The sequence below is a fragment of the Sminthopsis crassicaudata genome, chromosome 3, assembly GCF_048593235.1.
Source record: "Sminthopsis crassicaudata isolate SCR6 chromosome 3, ASM4859323v1, whole genome shotgun sequence".
In the NCBI taxonomy this organism is placed as follows: Eukaryota; Metazoa; Chordata; class Mammalia; order Dasyuromorphia; family Dasyuridae; genus Sminthopsis; species Sminthopsis crassicaudata.
Genome location: NC_133619.1, coordinates 303,309,641 through 303,326,212, shown reverse-complemented (window position 1 = coordinate 303,326,212; position 16,572 = coordinate 303,309,641). Strand labels below are relative to the sequence as shown.

At 32.8% G+C, this 16,572-nt stretch overlaps 1 protein-coding gene across 11 annotated transcripts in view; it reads left to right on the top strand.

Moving 5' to 3' along the window:
- ABI3BP (ABI family member 3 binding protein) overlaps window positions 1-16,572 on the top strand; it is a 267,293-nt gene that overhangs the window by 185,639 nt on the left and 65,082 nt on the right. For 6 of the 11 annotated variants that reach the window (XM_074301041.1, XM_074301037.1, XM_074301038.1 and 3 more), the window contains exons 15-19: window positions 6,433-6,507; window positions 7,384-7,431; window positions 8,835-8,909; window positions 10,838-10,900; window positions 14,923-14,997. In XM_074301041.1, coding sequence (XP_074157142.1) covers window positions 6,433-6,507; window positions 7,384-7,431; window positions 8,835-8,909; window positions 10,838-10,900; window positions 14,923-14,997 — 336 coding nt within the window. The remainder of the gene's footprint in view (window positions 1-6,432; window positions 6,508-7,383; window positions 7,432-8,834; window positions 8,910-10,837; window positions 10,901-14,922; window positions 14,998-16,572) is intronic. The other 5 variants (XR_012488058.1, XM_074301043.1, XM_074301042.1 and 2 more) reach the window with 3 other exon arrangements.

Sequence of the window (16,572 nt, the reverse complement as noted above, 5' to 3'; positions counted from 1 at the left end):
TCAAAAATTTATTTATCTATTTATATCAGTTCTTACTCCAGCTTTAGAACCTGCCACCCTTAGAACTGTGACTCCAGCAGCAACATTAGGTAATGGCTGACTTTCAGTGAATAAAATTATATGTGCTTTTCCTACTCATTCATTGTAAGACTCATATCCATCATCATCATCATCATCCTCATAGGCTGGCCAAATTTAAAAAGCTCCCATGCTATTGTGTATGTTACCATTCAGCTACTTTACTCAACTTAAGGGTGTCGAAGTCTCTTAAGATAAGTCAACTGCTTAAGATAAGTCAACTGCTGCCACTAGTATTGTTTTTAATGAAGCTGAGGTACTGTGTATTTTCAGGAAATTTATCTAACCCATCCCTCTGCTTAAAATTAATCAATGTCTTTTTTCTGTCTCTTGCTTTTATTTATATAATGTTCTCTTCCAAGGGTGAATTTCAGACAAAATTAGGAGTATAACTGCCTTATTTACATATATAAACCAACAAGCTTTTTTTTTTTTTTTTCATTTTACTCCCATGAGATTCCTTGAAGGCCTTTTAAGCCTCTCATTCTCAATTCTTAAAAAGAATTGCATGAATTTTATGTTGTCTATTGAGCATTGGGAAATGCAGGCATATGTGTAATACTATCTACAGTTTCTAGAGCCATAATAACTTAAATAACTAAGCATTTTTTTCCTCTAGCACCCAAAGTACCTTCAAAGACAAGGCGCCCACGCCCACGCCCACGCCCAGACCCTGGCCCACATCCACGCCCTCACCCTCGCCCAGACCTACCCCAAACTACTACACCAAGTCCTGAAGCACCTCAAACTAAACCTGGTAAATGTGTTATTTAGGTATTGGAGCAGAATGAGTAACAGTTGGCTTTAAGGCCAATAGCAAAGAGCTGGTGAGGAATATATGAATTTTTTTTTTCTCACTAATACCGTACTCTTTAGGAGAATTTAGGAGAATTGACATACAGCGCAAATTACTCTTGAAGTAAATTTGACTTTTCTCTTTGACTTATTTTTCACTAACTATATTTTATTATCAAAAATCTATTATTGTATTGAATGATTCACCTGAGTTCATGATTCCTTTATTGAGAAAGGATTGGGAACATAATGGTTGAATGCCATGGTTGACAGTTACTTCAGCTGAAAAATAGATTCCCAGTCAATCTCAAACCACAAGATTAAATCAGACCAATCTGCATTGGGTTTGATGGGGTCTTACATCTTAGCTGAATTGCCCATGCTTTCTTCCCTACTTGTATTTAGAGTTACATTGTTATTGCTATTTATAAAAATCATTTTCTATGACTGTATCTTTCATTCACCTCTCTTAAAATCCATTGATAATCTTCTCTGTGTGTTGTAAAAAAATTATCCATGACAAGATATCAAAAGTACTTGGCCACCCAATTGCCTCAGGGGGGAAAAAAAGTACATAGACAAAAGATTAAATCTAAAAAACATTTTCTTCATTATTTGTCATTATTTTTCAAAAAATGAAAAGCTGTGTGGGGCATATTTCATCATCGTACCTCTGAATCTTCAAGATTGATCATTGCATTGATTTTAATTCTACTGAATTTTAGTGTTGTTTTCTTTTTCATTCTTGCTAATGTTTTTTCTCTTGGTTCTGCCTTTAGAATTCTGCATTAGTTCTTGACATGAGTGCTTCCTGCTCAGAACATAGAAACATTCTATAAGCTACCATTCTGAGAATCTGACATCATGTTATCTTAAGACAGTGTATTTCCATGACTGATTTCTTAGCAAGTTTGACAAGAGTTACTTTGACTATTCATATGCATTTATAGTTATTATGCCCATTTATTTACATAGGTTATTTACACTAATGATCATTTTAACAACACAGATGTTTTCTTGCAGTTCCCACAGAAGTGCAAACTAATCTTTTCCAAACATCACCACACCTAGAAAAACCACCGATTACACCTGGTAAATTGATCTTTTTATCTTCAAGAATAGGGCTCTCTAAATAAGTTTAATTATAAAGTGTTTTTGAAGCTTAAAACAGTTCACAAGTATAAAAATGAAAAAGAATTGTATGCTTAATGGCTATTTTTAAGTCTTCTATTGTAAATTTTTCTGGACTCCGCTTTCATAATAATGTATTTTATTGAATTTCATAATCTATTTATATGAATTCCACTCACATAATATGAAGCCCACAAACATGTATAAACATATATAGAAAGAATGGTTCTTATCTTTCAGAAATATGAATAGTCATATGTGCTATTTTAGAGAATGATGAGAAGTATTTTATGCAAAACTCTTCAAGTAAATTTGACTTTTCTCTTTGACTTATTTTTCATTAACTATATTTTATTATCAAAAATCTATTATTATATTGAATGATTCACTTGAATTCATGATTCCTTTATTGAGAAAGGATTGGGAACATAATTCAGTGAGAGTTATAACATGAGAAAATTCTTTTGTAACCATACTGTTGCAAATTTCAATTCACAAATTAGAACTTCTTTATATTAGAAAATACTCAAATTTAAGATGTCGGACAACCAGTTTCTAGTAAGTTTAGCTTATTAATTTGATTTTTAAAATCAACCAAATAAGTTCAACAATTGAAAATAAGTGAAAAGGAACAGATTTGTTCATTTTTTAATACTGTCTTATTCTTATCAGTAACTATGGGACCACCAAATATATAGAAGAAACATGCTACAGACTATGCAATTTTGAAAGAATTCCTGTAGTAATTTTTAAGTTATCTCAAAGTGGAGAAATTTCCAAATGATGACATTAAGGATAGTATTAATATGAAAGAAGAATGACTTAAAAGGTATTTCTTCACTACCAACACATATCCTTACATCCTTATTTTGACAAAAAAAAAAAAAAATGTAATGGTCTATGCACATAACAAAGAAACTCTTGAAAAAAATCCTTGAAAACAAATAGGCTTTTACAAATCATTCTCTGAAGCACAACACAATATCACTGCCGCCCAATTGACTGAAAAAAATATAAATACAAAATCCTGTTATGGTTATTGCTTGTTGATTATCATTTTCATTTTTAAAAACCACACATATTTCAGTATAGTCAACTTTAAGGCTCTCTTTCAACAAAATATCTGCCATGCATTTGCTAAGAATTCCTGATAGGAGCATAAAAGTAATTATCCAATAATACTCTATCAATTTTGGCCAAAGCATAGAACAAAGAGACATATTCTTGCAAAATGTGCTCGTCATTGTCTCAGAGAATATTCTGTGAAGAAATGAAATAGAAAAGGGATTCCCTTTAAACGTCTCTTTAAATAGGAGGTTTTCCACATGATTCTATCAAGCCTCAGATTATTGTGGATTTCTTCTATGAATTCATGGACACTCAAAATGAGATTGATTATTTATTCAGACAGGGAAAATCAAATAGATGACAAATGAATCTTGCCCAGATCATGCCATACTATTGAACAGGACAGTATTAGTCCATAAATATCTTGATCTTGGTTTATTCATAACATGAGGGCCATAAACTGGTCCCAGAAGAGAACAGGTTGAATTTCATTTAAAAACAATGCATTTTGTGATCCCAGGCCGTTGCTTTCTAAGCCCATCTTTTTAACATTAATATTTCTTAATGGTGCTGTCTGGCTAGAAATAATGGAACATGATGTTTTCCAAAGAATTAATGTTTCAGGAGACCTAAAGGAAACACTTATGGTGAGTGGTATGGACTGAATTATTTCCAATGAATTGTTCACAAGAAGTGGCATAAAATATATCATCTAGGAATTTTATTATTAAAAAAGGAGGAGACCCTGGGCAAGTCATTTAATCCCAATTGCCTCAGGAAAAAAAAAAAACTGGTTATATGGTATCCACTGGTATCCACAAAATAATGACACAAAGGAAGATATCTATCCAGATATCTTCCTTTGTGTCATTATTTTGTGGATGTTGTACAAAATCCTGCAACACACTATAATGAATGGATAGAATGCTAGACTTTGTAATGACATTTTTTTCTTCCCTTAGCTCACAAACCAATTAAACAAAATCGAACAAAGTCACCTTCACATTCCAAGCTTAAAACAACTCCAAGTCTACCTGTACCTCAAACCAAACCTGGTAAATGTAGAGTGTGTGTGTGTGTGTGTGTGTGTGTGTGTGTGTGTGTGTGTGTGTTCCTGCATTTATAAGTAAAACACTTCCCTTAGTAAGTCTGTTCTTAAGATTTGGAATCTGTGATAATTGTTTTGAAAACAGTCAATTGAAAGCTGTAAAGCTCTTAGGTTGTAAAATTTGTGGCAGCTACCCTGAAGGGTCTATGATGGTGATGCTGGTGCAGCCCACTTTACAATTGGTTGTAGTTTCTCTCTTTTAGTCTGTGGGAATTGTTCTGTGGAACTAGCAATGTTTGAGTAGAATGATGTTGATGGAGAATTTCAAAGCAACTGAGAGATGTTCATTATGTGTCAAAATTCTTAAAGTTTCTATGGTCCAGTTAAGTGATTAACAACATATCAAGAGCCAGAGAATAAAAGGTTACTAATCACACAAAACTGAGATGATTAGCTATTAAATCAAAAGTTCAAAAGTTTCATTTTTCATCCACCAAAGAATTCTTGATCTTTTTCTCTCCAATGAATTGGTGCACTTTATTTATAGTTCTTAATCTGGGCTCTGTTAATTTTTTAAAATTAATAATGCTAGTCTATTATATTGGCTTCCTTTGAATCTTGTGTATTTTATTTTGTGCATTGAAAAACATCCTGAGAAGAGTTCCATAAACTTTATCAGATTTAAAAGTTCTATGCCACACACAAAAAGCTAAAATGCCCTGATTTACAGTAATGATGTTTCTTTTCACTTCTGATTATTATTTTGTGCTGTTTTTTTTTTACTAGTTTCTAAAATAGAACTGGAATCCGTTGCATTTAGCACTACATCACCAAAGGCAACTATAGGTAATGAGGGGAGATCATATAAGTTTCTGCTTTTCCATCTCATTGCTTCAAGTCCCTGTGCTTTGTGACCTTTTCATCTATATGGTATCTTACCTTTCACATTATATATCTGCTGGCCCAATAAATCTTTAGTTATAATTTGTGTAATCTTGATAGCATTTTCTCTGTTACTATGGGAATCACTCCTTTGTATAGCTTATTTCACCTTCACTTTATGTTCAGCACTCAAAGTAATTTCAATACTGTGTCTTCAAATATAATTAGATTCTTAAAGTTGTATTTGATTGTCATTGAATTTACTTAAAATTTGAATTAACATTGTGGACACACTATAATTTTTGTTCTCTCAATTATCATTAATAAGTAAAAAGAATCCCATCTAGGGGTGCATGTCATAATCTATAGACCTGGGCTTGAAATCAGGAAGCTGAGTTGAATCCTCCCCTTGGCATTTACTTGCTGTGAGATTTTGGGCACTTAACATTTTATGCCTTAGGAAGGTGCATGCATTCTTCTATTCACTTGTATTTATGTTGGTGCAGTCTATGATGGTTACAGGAATTTCCCAATATGAGAAAATAAGAGATACATTACATAAATACTCATAAGATATTGCTTAAGCATTAAGCACCAAAAATATTTACCAATTTTTTTCTTCAATAAAATCTAACCTTACTTTATGTGCTCTACTTGAAATTATAAGTAAAAAATAAAACTCTACATAAGTTAAGAATACTGTCTTTAACTTGTATAGAGGAAAAGAGACCTGAATCAGGAGTCAGAGGCAGAGATTCATATTTTATCTCTAATGCTTACTCCTTGTGTGATCTTGAACAAGTTACTTAATATCGATAGCTCTTGATTTTTGCAACAACAGTGATTCTCAAAGTGGGATTTAAGGACCCCTGTGAATCCCTAAGGCCCTTTTGAGGGATCTGCAAGATTAAAACTATCTTCATAATGATATGAAGACGTTTTCATTTTGAATATGGTAAACATCAGTAGATATAATCCCATAAATAGAAGTTCTTTGGCAAGGAATGGAGTTCTTCATTCATTTTTGAGTGTCAAGAGGTGAAGGGATTAAAAAATTTTTAAATTGCTGCTCTATAAAATGAAGGGATTGGACTAGAAAGTTTCTTCTAACTCTATGTATGATCCTGTGAATACAAGTTTGAAATTGCTCTATCACTTGCTTACTTCCATGTGTCTTTGTCCTTCACAGCAATCATCTACAGCACCATGGTTTCCTACACATTCTTTTGCACATCTTAACTTGTGTTCTTCATATATTACATTAATAGTTATTGTCCTTATAGGTACCTTTGTTTTTAATGTCTAATTAGTGACGGTTTTATCCTAAAAACATGGCGGCCATGATGAGGATATGTTTGGTACCCTTCTCCTATTAACTAATGGACTCTCATGACTAACACTAGAGTAACACAAGACTTTTTTCCCTCTAGCTCCAGCAGGAACACATTATGTACATCATATACCCAAAACATCACAGAGTCCTGATGAGCAACAAACCAAAGCTGGTAAATGAATTATTTTCATTTGTTCAACAAAGAGAGCCTTTTATATGTCAGCTGCTCTTCGGCAGAGGTGTCAAACATTTGTTGAACTAAATTGAAATGCAATTGGGAAGTATTTAATAAAATAAATAAAAATACAACAAAACATTATATTTTAGATAACATTGCATTATAAAACTAAATATATATTGAGTACTTACCCCTGTTTCTTTTTTAATGTGACACCAGTACTCCTTTTTCTCTTTTTTTCTCAATTACATATAGACAACACTACTCTTGAGGATACAGATATGTATGAAATGTAAAACATGCTCTTGAAGGAATTTGTAGCTTACTACAGGAATTATATTCCAATATAATTGGATCTATATGTTTTATAGTAATGATGTTTATTCATAACTTGAATTTCAAATAGCAAATCTGTGTCTTTTTCTTACTTACAAAGCATTGGAATGATAGATTGCATGCAAGCTAGCATGAATTTGAAATAATCATAGTTGTTGATATGAATAAGAAACAGATGTATTATTTCACCCCCTTCAAATTTTAAGTAAATATCATACACTGTTTTCAAAATCCAATTATATTGGAAAATTATTCTTCCCTACAAGATCAGATTGTAAGCTCTTTGAAAAAAGGGACAGTGAAGAAAATCATATATTTGTTCAAATATCAATTATTTAGAGTGAATTTTTCTTCTTTTTTCTCTTTTTAGTTTATAAGAATAAAATAAATATCCAATATAAAAGTTTTCCAGTTGATAAAACTATTAGTAATTTTTGGGGGGAGTAAAAATTTTTATTCTTTAAAGGTGTGATTCTTATCAGCTGGTGCCATCACTGTATCTTTTTTAATTGCTATTCTTTGTTTTTCATACAGTCTTCGAATCTATTACATATGTATCTGAGCCACCCATGGAAACAATAGGTAATGAGGTATCTTCAGTGGCTAATTCCCATGTACTTTCCCCATTCCTTTCTTTCTCATCATCACCATTGCCATTTCAGATTCTTTCTCATTGCAAATCTATCTTGTGACATCACCTTCTTTTCCAAAACTTCATTTTCTTTTTTAGGTTTCATATTCATCACATCGTCATTAACAACTTCCTCTCCCTTCAAAAACGTAATAAAGCCATGGTTTTGCATTAAAGTAGTGCAACTGTCTAACCTAAAACATGGCTTTAAATACCAGTGCTGCTCTAGAGCTCCCATCCCTTTGGTTACTCTTCCTCATGTTGCACAATTCTTTGCATTCAAACCAGTTGGTTTATTTCATTTTTTTTCTTCCTTAACTGCACAAATGGTTATGCTTCTCAGTCATATGCATGATTACCTCATCCTCAATTGTGTTTGCTTAACCATTATTTCTTTTTTCTATTTATCATTGTTTTAAGAAGTTAAATGTTTCATGTTGTGATGGGGATGGGATAGGGAGGATAGAAAACAAGGCTCACAAAAGTATTCACTTCCTGAGGCAGATAGATGGCAAGCAGTTAGAGTACTGACCCTGAAGTCAAGAGGACTGAGTTCAAATTTGACCTCAGACACATGCTAGACAAGTCATTATCCCCAACCGCATCACCCTCCCCCCCCCAAAAAAAAGTCTTCTTTCCGAATATAATCTTTAGGTGTATACATTATAAATTTAGATCTGGAAGATGTCTTAAAATCATCTAGTTATAATTTCACAAATCATCAAACATTTATTAAGAATTAACTATATGCCAGGCACAATGATAAGCACTACAGATACAAAAAGATAAAGACAGTCACCTCCTTCTTAGCTGCTTGAAATCTAATGGGGAGACAACATGCAAATACCTACGAACAAGCCTATATACAGGATAAATAGGAAATAATCAATAGGGGAATGGCAGTAGGATGAAGAGGAATTTGGGGATTTCCAGCAGAAAATGGGATTTTAGTTAAGATTTAAAGGAAGTCAGGAAGTAAAGAGAGAAAAGAGAAACTGCACAGAGTTGGGAGATGTCTTGGACAAGGAAAACAAGGAATAGAAAACAATAATACAGAGTTACTGGATCTTATAATATGTGGACTATATAAAGAACAAAAACTTCCAGAAAGGCCAAAAATGCCAGGTTGGAAGGGCTTCAAGCCAGAGGATTATAGATTAGGAAATTAAGACCCCAAGAGTCTAAGAACTTGCCCAAATGGTCTTGGTTTATTTGGGTGCTGTTTGAGAAAAATTAAGATGCTACCTTATTCAAGAATATGCTTTGCAAGAAATCACTTGTCATTCCACAAACCCATCACTATTCATTCTTTGTAATGTTTTACCCTCCAATAACATAGGGTACTTTTTTGCAGCTTCCATAGAGACAACACCTGTGCCTTCCAAAACTTTAGCACTGCCCAAGCCAGATGCACCACAGACAAAACCTGGTAAATATGTTATGTTGTATTTCAGCATGTGAGATGAGTCTTTGAGGCAATCCATAGGGATGGAAAAACTCTATGATCCACAAAGGGCTAACAATAGGGGATCTCATTTTCTGTACCTATATCTCTATCCACTTTGTAAATATCTCTTCTGTCCATGCATATAATTTAGCTACTAATCCATCATAAATATACTGTGAAGATGAATTAAGAAGAGATTTTGAAGAACTTTTCATTAGCTATAGGAATATTTACTAATGAGGAAATATGATGTATTCTTGTGATCATTTGAAAATACAGGTTCTTGCTAATAATATATTCTGACAAAATGGTATTTTTCCTTATCCTATAAAATGTTAATGAATCTGGTGGGAGAATACATGAAAAAGTTCTAAAATACTGTGGAATCCATGGTTTGACAATTGACAGCCAGTTGATGTAGTGGACAGAAGAATACTAGACCTGAAGTTAAGAAGAGTCATCTTCCTGAAGTCAAATATGCCCTTAAATAGTTATTAGCTAGGAGACCCTGTTTGTCTTAGTTTCCTCATCCGTAAAATGAACTGGCAAAGGAAAAGCCAAACCACTCCAGTACTTTTGCCAAGAAAACCCCAAATATAGGCACAAAAAGTGGGAAATGACTGAGACAATTGAACAACAAGGCTAAGCATAGTGGTATATGCCTGTAGAGGCTCCTACTAGTGAAGCTGAGGCTAATGGATTGCGTGAGTTCAGAAATTCTGAGTTGAATAACCCCAGAACCCTCTGTGTGCCCACAGTATAAGCTCCTAGGAATGGAAGCAACCAGGTTGCCTAAGGAGGGACAAGCTAGTTCAGGTTGGAAACAAAGTAAGTCAAATCAATTCACTACTGAAAATAGCAGTGGGATTGGGTCCATAAGTTCAATCCCCACACTCCTAAAAAATATCTCAAAAAAAAATTTCCTAAAACTTAATAAATGTGACTACTATTGTTTGTCCCTAGTGATATCCAGTATACACATATTAAAGAATTTTTTTAAAGTAGTAGAAATACCAGCCTATTTTCCACCTTCTCCCATGGAATATTTACATTTTATTTTATTATTAAAGGTTTATTTTAGTTTTTCACAGAATTTTTCCTGGAACATTTTAGTGCTTGGATGATGAACAGCAACACAATGTAATAATACTCCCTCAGAGGCTTTTTTTTCCTTTTTATTCCATGATAAGTATCCAGAATTGCAGATGCTCAATATTATATTCATTTGCACTATTGACTTTTACTTTGGGAATATGATTTGGCAAGTTGATATCTCATTAAGAATTTAAATATAATCACACTTCAAGTAGCTCATCTCTCTACTTTGAAAGTCTGGAAGCTGTATAAGGAACAACCTGATACACCCATTATTACCAACTCTTCTTTTGTGTTTCTGCAAACTAAATTTAAAATTGACTGTCTTGGAATTCCACCATGACTTCCTGTTGTGATGTGGGAGCCACCTGCCTGTGGCTGCTGGAGATCTAACTCAGACCTATAGAATGGATCTCTTTATGTGAAAGGATGAGGATGATGAGGATGATACAAGGAGACTGAGAGGCAGTTGCTTTCTCTCCTCTTTCCTCTTGCCTCCAAATTATTTCATTCCCAATCCACAAGGAACATCTATGAAGACTGCTTTGTAACTCCTTCAAGTGCTATGATTCACAGCTGTGGAAGCTCTCAGAGTATTGACCTGCCTGGTCACTTAGGCCTGGTCCTTAACAATTTCCCTCAAGTCAAATACTCATATATACTTACTCAAAATGTAACTTCTGTTTGTGTTTATTTTTCTTCCATTTCTGTTACTCATATAAAGCTTTTATCCTCTGCAGGACAGTGATATGAAGGTCCCTTGTAATTTAGCAGTTTCTGAACGTGGAGTTCAACTTGTGTCTTTTTCTTTTCAGCTCCAAAACAGACAACACATGCTCCACCCAAAATGAAAACAACCCCAACTTCAGTCAAACCTGGTAAATGTATAATTTCACATTTCAGCAGGGTTTGGGACAGCAGGGTTTGAGTCAGTGTGTAAGTGTTCTATTCTATTGAATTAAAAGAGGGGAGGGGAGGATTTGGTTTGATTTTTTTTTCCTTTGAGCAGATTATTTTTTGCTCAGTAATTTAATGAGCCTTGATTTTAAAAGAAAATGAAAGCTATTAGTAGATCTATTTGTTGCACTATTTGTTACATAGTTATTATTGGATAATAGATTTTAAGTCAAGTAGAAGTTTTTAAAAGAACCAGGATTATCCTTGCCTGATCAAAAACCATTCTGTTCCTATTACTTTTTTTATAATTTCCTGTCTCACATCATTTATGGCCTTTACCTAATTATTTTTGTCCATGGTTTTTTGTTAGGTCAAGATTTAAGAAATTGTTAATGATGTAAATCAAGCTTTAAAATGTGTACACATACTTTCCCCTCCCCCCCTCAAGAAATTTAAACCAGCACACTTCTATTTTTCTATAAACATTTCTTGAACTCAATAAGATTATAGTAAAAGGCTCAGGGAATAAAGTCATTATCAGAATGGAAACCAACAAAATATAGGTGAAAAATAAGGACAAAGATAAAAATAATTGCTATTTATATAGCAGTTAAAGATTTGCAAAGTGCTTTATATACATTATTTTATTTAAGCTTTAAAGTAGCCCAGGAAGCAGGGAGTTGCAGCATTATGAATTTGGAACTTCCATGGTTAACCCCCATTTGCAAGTGCCTTCACTATAATGCCTTAATCTCAGATCCACAAATAGAATATGATCATTCTGGTAATAAGATGAAGAAACTTCTGAAAGAAATGTTATGAATAATTAATTTTTCAGTAAAACAACTTTTTTTGTTATGTGCTCACAGTAGACAGTAATATTTTAGACAACACTTCTGGCTAATCATTCCTAATGGCTCCTGAATTGCATAGTTAATTTGAAAAGTATTCTATTACATTTTTTAAAAGTTTACTAGAAAAAATAGCATAACTAAACACAATGAAGAAAAAGACAAAGAATAAGAAATATTTTGTCACAAATAGAGAGAACTATAAAAAATAGTTAAAGTTATTTGGCCAGATAAATAAATTACAACGTATTAGAACTGAAAGAAAACTTGAATATCACCTACCATGAATCCATAATTTTACAAGTAAGGAAACTGAGATGAAAAAAAAAATTTAAAAAGAAACAAAGGATACAACATAATATATAAAAGAAGGAATGAGATTGGCATCCAGATAAAAGGCAAAAAGTAAAATAGAAATGATTAAAATATTATAAATTATCTACTAGAAAATGAGAGAAGAAAAAGTAGACTACTGAGGAAAATTCAAGATAGTAGATATCAAAATTCCATATTTAATAAAATGAAAATAAATGAGATACACAGAAACAGCTGAGATCAATTTTGCTTGCAGTATCTTTTAAGCTTTACTTTTAATTTTTTCTGTTCTCAAAAAAAAAGTTAGACTAGTAAATCAAGACCTTGCTATTTTTTCCATTGTTGTATATTGTTTCTTAAATAGCATAATGGTTCAGTTCCAGATTTACATGGTCCTTTTTTAGCATATTTCCAATAAATTCTAATAAATTATTTATCATTCAGTTTCTGAAACAGTCTTAAGCAACTTCACTGGGGAATGAATAAGGTTTTTTTTGGTTTTTGGGGTTTTTTTTAATTTTTAAAGGATCTGGCTCTGAAATATCACAGTGATTGCCAGACTGTAATGATGGAGCTTTTCTGAGACTTTACCAATCCTGACATGACCAGTGCCCCTAGCATCTACTATGGAAAATCTTTTCAACCTCAAAATTTTTTGAGCTTGGCAGCTATGCTAAATGCCATTGAGTGATTTACAGAGACTCCTTGCCCCTAAATGATTCATATGTTTTCTTTCTGCAGGCTACTATACCATAAGTGACTTTCTCCATCAGTGTATGAAAACAAAAATATAACCATGCTATTTATTGAAAAATAATCAGGAGAATTAAGACTTTTCCATTCCAAGGGGAATAGCATGATCTGATTGGAACTGACTTCCCACAACATTATGCACTTTAAATGGATTCAATTATACAGATATATTCAGGAGGCAAGATACAGCCTAGGAAAGATCAGCATGTGTATGCTATACATAAGAAGAATATAGTTCATTTTTATCTGAAATTAGACCATCATACATAAATTATATATAAATAGAATTTTATCTGTCTTAAAATTGTTTATTCCTTTTCATATTTTAATTGGATTTTGCAAAGAGGCACTCTAAAATGTGTTCCTTTAACAATACATTCTATGAGAGAAGGGAGAGAAATGCCATATGTTTAAAATGAAAAAAATATATATTCTATAATTCACATCTATGTTTCTATAATAAACAGCCTAAATAATATTTAGCAAAAATAAATGCAAACTATGGCTTCACAAGTTCTGCTAATCAGAATCTTTCATTTATATGTAAAGACAGCTTGGAATAAGAGATAGAATCATGAATTTGAAGTCAGGAAAACTTGAGTTCAAATCCCATCTCCAACACCTACTAGTTCCAGTTTCCTAAGCAATTATTCAGCCTCTCAGCCTCAATTGCACCTAACTAATAGGATAATTTTGTGGATCAAATGAAATAATTTTGTAAAGTATTTTGCAAATCTGACAGCACTGTGTAAATAGTAGCTCTTATTGTATCCTGGAAGTAGATGAAATAAGAAATTATTATATTTAAACAAAAATGATTTATCAATAGAATGTACTCAAAGAAATTTGAAGTCAATTGTCCACTAGTATTTCAAGGAAAAATTAGACCACAAGGCCAAAGTTCAATCAAGAAATCCTATAATCCAAGTTTTATATAAACATGACTTTTACTGAAGCAAGCAATAAGAAAATTAGATTAAATAGCCCAAATATTTTAAGTATTTATGTGTATATATGTGTCACTGGAGCAGAAATAACAAGGAAATTCTCTAAGTTGACTAAATATTTATCCACTTCAAAGTATTGTAGTAGTATAGTAAACTTTGTCTCAGTGTCAGTCAAGTGGTTGTTGATTTAAAGCCTTAGAAAGTTCTAAGATGCTGTAAAAGATTAATTGAATCATATAGATCTATATAACTAGTATGCATCAGATACTAGTTTAAACCCAGCATCTCAGATCTTCTCAACATTAAGGCAAGTTCTCTACCCTCAAATCCATCCTGTCTCTCTTAAAGTATGATATAGTCTATAAAGTGAAAATTATATTAACCTTGAACCCTAATGAACAGGCAAAAATTTCTCTCTCCATCACTCTCCTTAGTGTATAATTTAACAGTTCCTCAAATTATAGAGGCAGCCTGGCTGAGTGGATAACTGAACAGCCTTAGTCAGGAAGACTCCAATACATAGTGGCGGGCTTAATATCCCACTGCCTCTAGGGAGGCTTTCCAAGAATCGTTTAGGAGATGAAGTTTCTACCTTAGATCAATGACATCAAAAGTAAATGAATCCCACAAAGTAACAGCCATAATGTGTAGAAATGGTTTTACCTTTTACTGTCCCAAGAATTGTGTAATTTCATAAATTGTGAATTTTAATATTGTTGGTTTTCTAAAACTTTATTTTTTTCTTTTGCTAAAAATGACTTTTAACTCTTTAATATCTTCAGTCAAGAAGAAATATGGATAAATGTAAAGGGGCTGGTGTTTCTATCCAGAGATAAAAGGCCTCTCTTTGAAAATCATTTTCTGTATATTTTGAATCAAAACCAGTTGGTGATTCTTCATCCTTCTATAATGACTCAGTCTTGTAGCTTCTCAGACTTTGTTTTCCCTGAGCATCCAGAATAACTCTATGAAACCTCCAAAAATTTTACCCAAGGCTTAATCTTTCATCATCTGAATTGCACATCAATAATATTTTCTTAAAATCCATTTTAGGTTTAAGACATAACATGTTTGTTGTTAAACATGACTATAATACACTGATATCAAGACAATTCATGATAAAGTTCATTTTTTCAGCTACTAAAGTTTCCCGACCTGTCACTTCAAAACCGAAAATATCACCAAGACCACATGCATCACCAACTCTACCTGGTAAATACCTTATCTTGTATTTAAGTCAAATGCATTTAATTTCACTCTTGACTGAAATGTAATATAGGAACTGGTGGTTAGAGAATAAATTGCAAATTTTTTTGTACTTGTTTAAGATCACATTGTATTCCACATGTTGGTCTGATAAAGAAGTTTGTTAATAGTTGTGTATCTACTAACATGATGCAGCTAGAACAGAATTTATAGCATTTATAACTCTTCAGTTAATAGTATTTGTCTTAGAATTAAAAAATACTTTTACTCTAACAGTACAGCAAATGAGAATCAGTGTAGCATAATGGATAGAGAGCTGACTCAAAAGCTTGGAAGACCTTGCTTTGACATACTGTCAGAGTGACCTTGGGCAAAGAGACTTGATGCTCTATTCAGCTCTAAGATTTTAAGTAACAGAAGATGCTGACCTGTACTGATAGAGGGAGCTTCCTGAACAGAGAGGATATGTCCAGCCCCTTTCATTCTATAAAGTGAAAAAAACTTAGCCATGTGAATCCTGGGCACATTATTTCCTATGCTTCTCATTTTAACAAAAAAGAAAAGTGGAATCCAGAATTTAGGTCAACAAGACCAGATAAGAAAGAAAATAATGTCTAATCTCTCCCTTGAGTTCTGAGATTATATTGCAGAATTCAAGTTTTCCACTATGGCCCCATTTTCTACAATTATGGGAAGAAAAGAATTTTTAAACACAGACAGTCCTTCCCTCATTTGTAAGTTGAAAGGAACCTCAGATAAATTTACCAAAGGAAGATCTTTTTAGGTTCATAGTACATAGTACATCTGTAGCCTTTTGAAAAATAAGGAAGAATTGAGCAAAGATACTGATAGAACCCATGTCTGCATATTTATCAGTTTCCCTCTTCTGCACTGTAACTGGTTCATAAATTAGACACAAACAGAAAATTGTGACAGTGACAAAGTAGCAATTCTTTTCCCTCTCTAGTTTCAGAGAGCATACTATTTATTGCATTGAAAGTTCTTGGGGTCACAGAGCTGAATTTAATAGATCAGTAAGAAAAGAGCAAACTAATAGAAATAATACCATGTCAATGCTCATCTTTTACATTTAAAAATTATTTGATGCAGTCCACTAAAATCACATTGTCATGTGTGACAATATATAACAATGCTCACTTAAATGAATGCTTTTATTGGTTTTCTCTGCTCATCGGAAAAATGACTACCATTCTCCAAAAGCATAATCTTGCCATCTCATCTCACCACTAAAATTATTATTTCTTGAAACCGATTATTTGCACTAAAACTCACCCCCTTTTTTTTCTGTGAAGACTCAGTTCATCCTTAAATGTAGTTACTGTGCTATATGATTAACCAGAAAATGAACATAATGAAGTTACTCTAAGTTGACATTCTTCATTTGGGGACTGATAAATGTACTTAAACAGCATTGGTTTTCTTTGTAATCCTATGTATTTCATCATATGCATTTAAAAATATTACTCTGAGAAGAGATCCTTAGGCTTAACCACATTGCCAAAGGGGTTCATGACACAAACAAGTTAAGAATCCCTATCTTTAAGCTTTTTTCCTATAGAC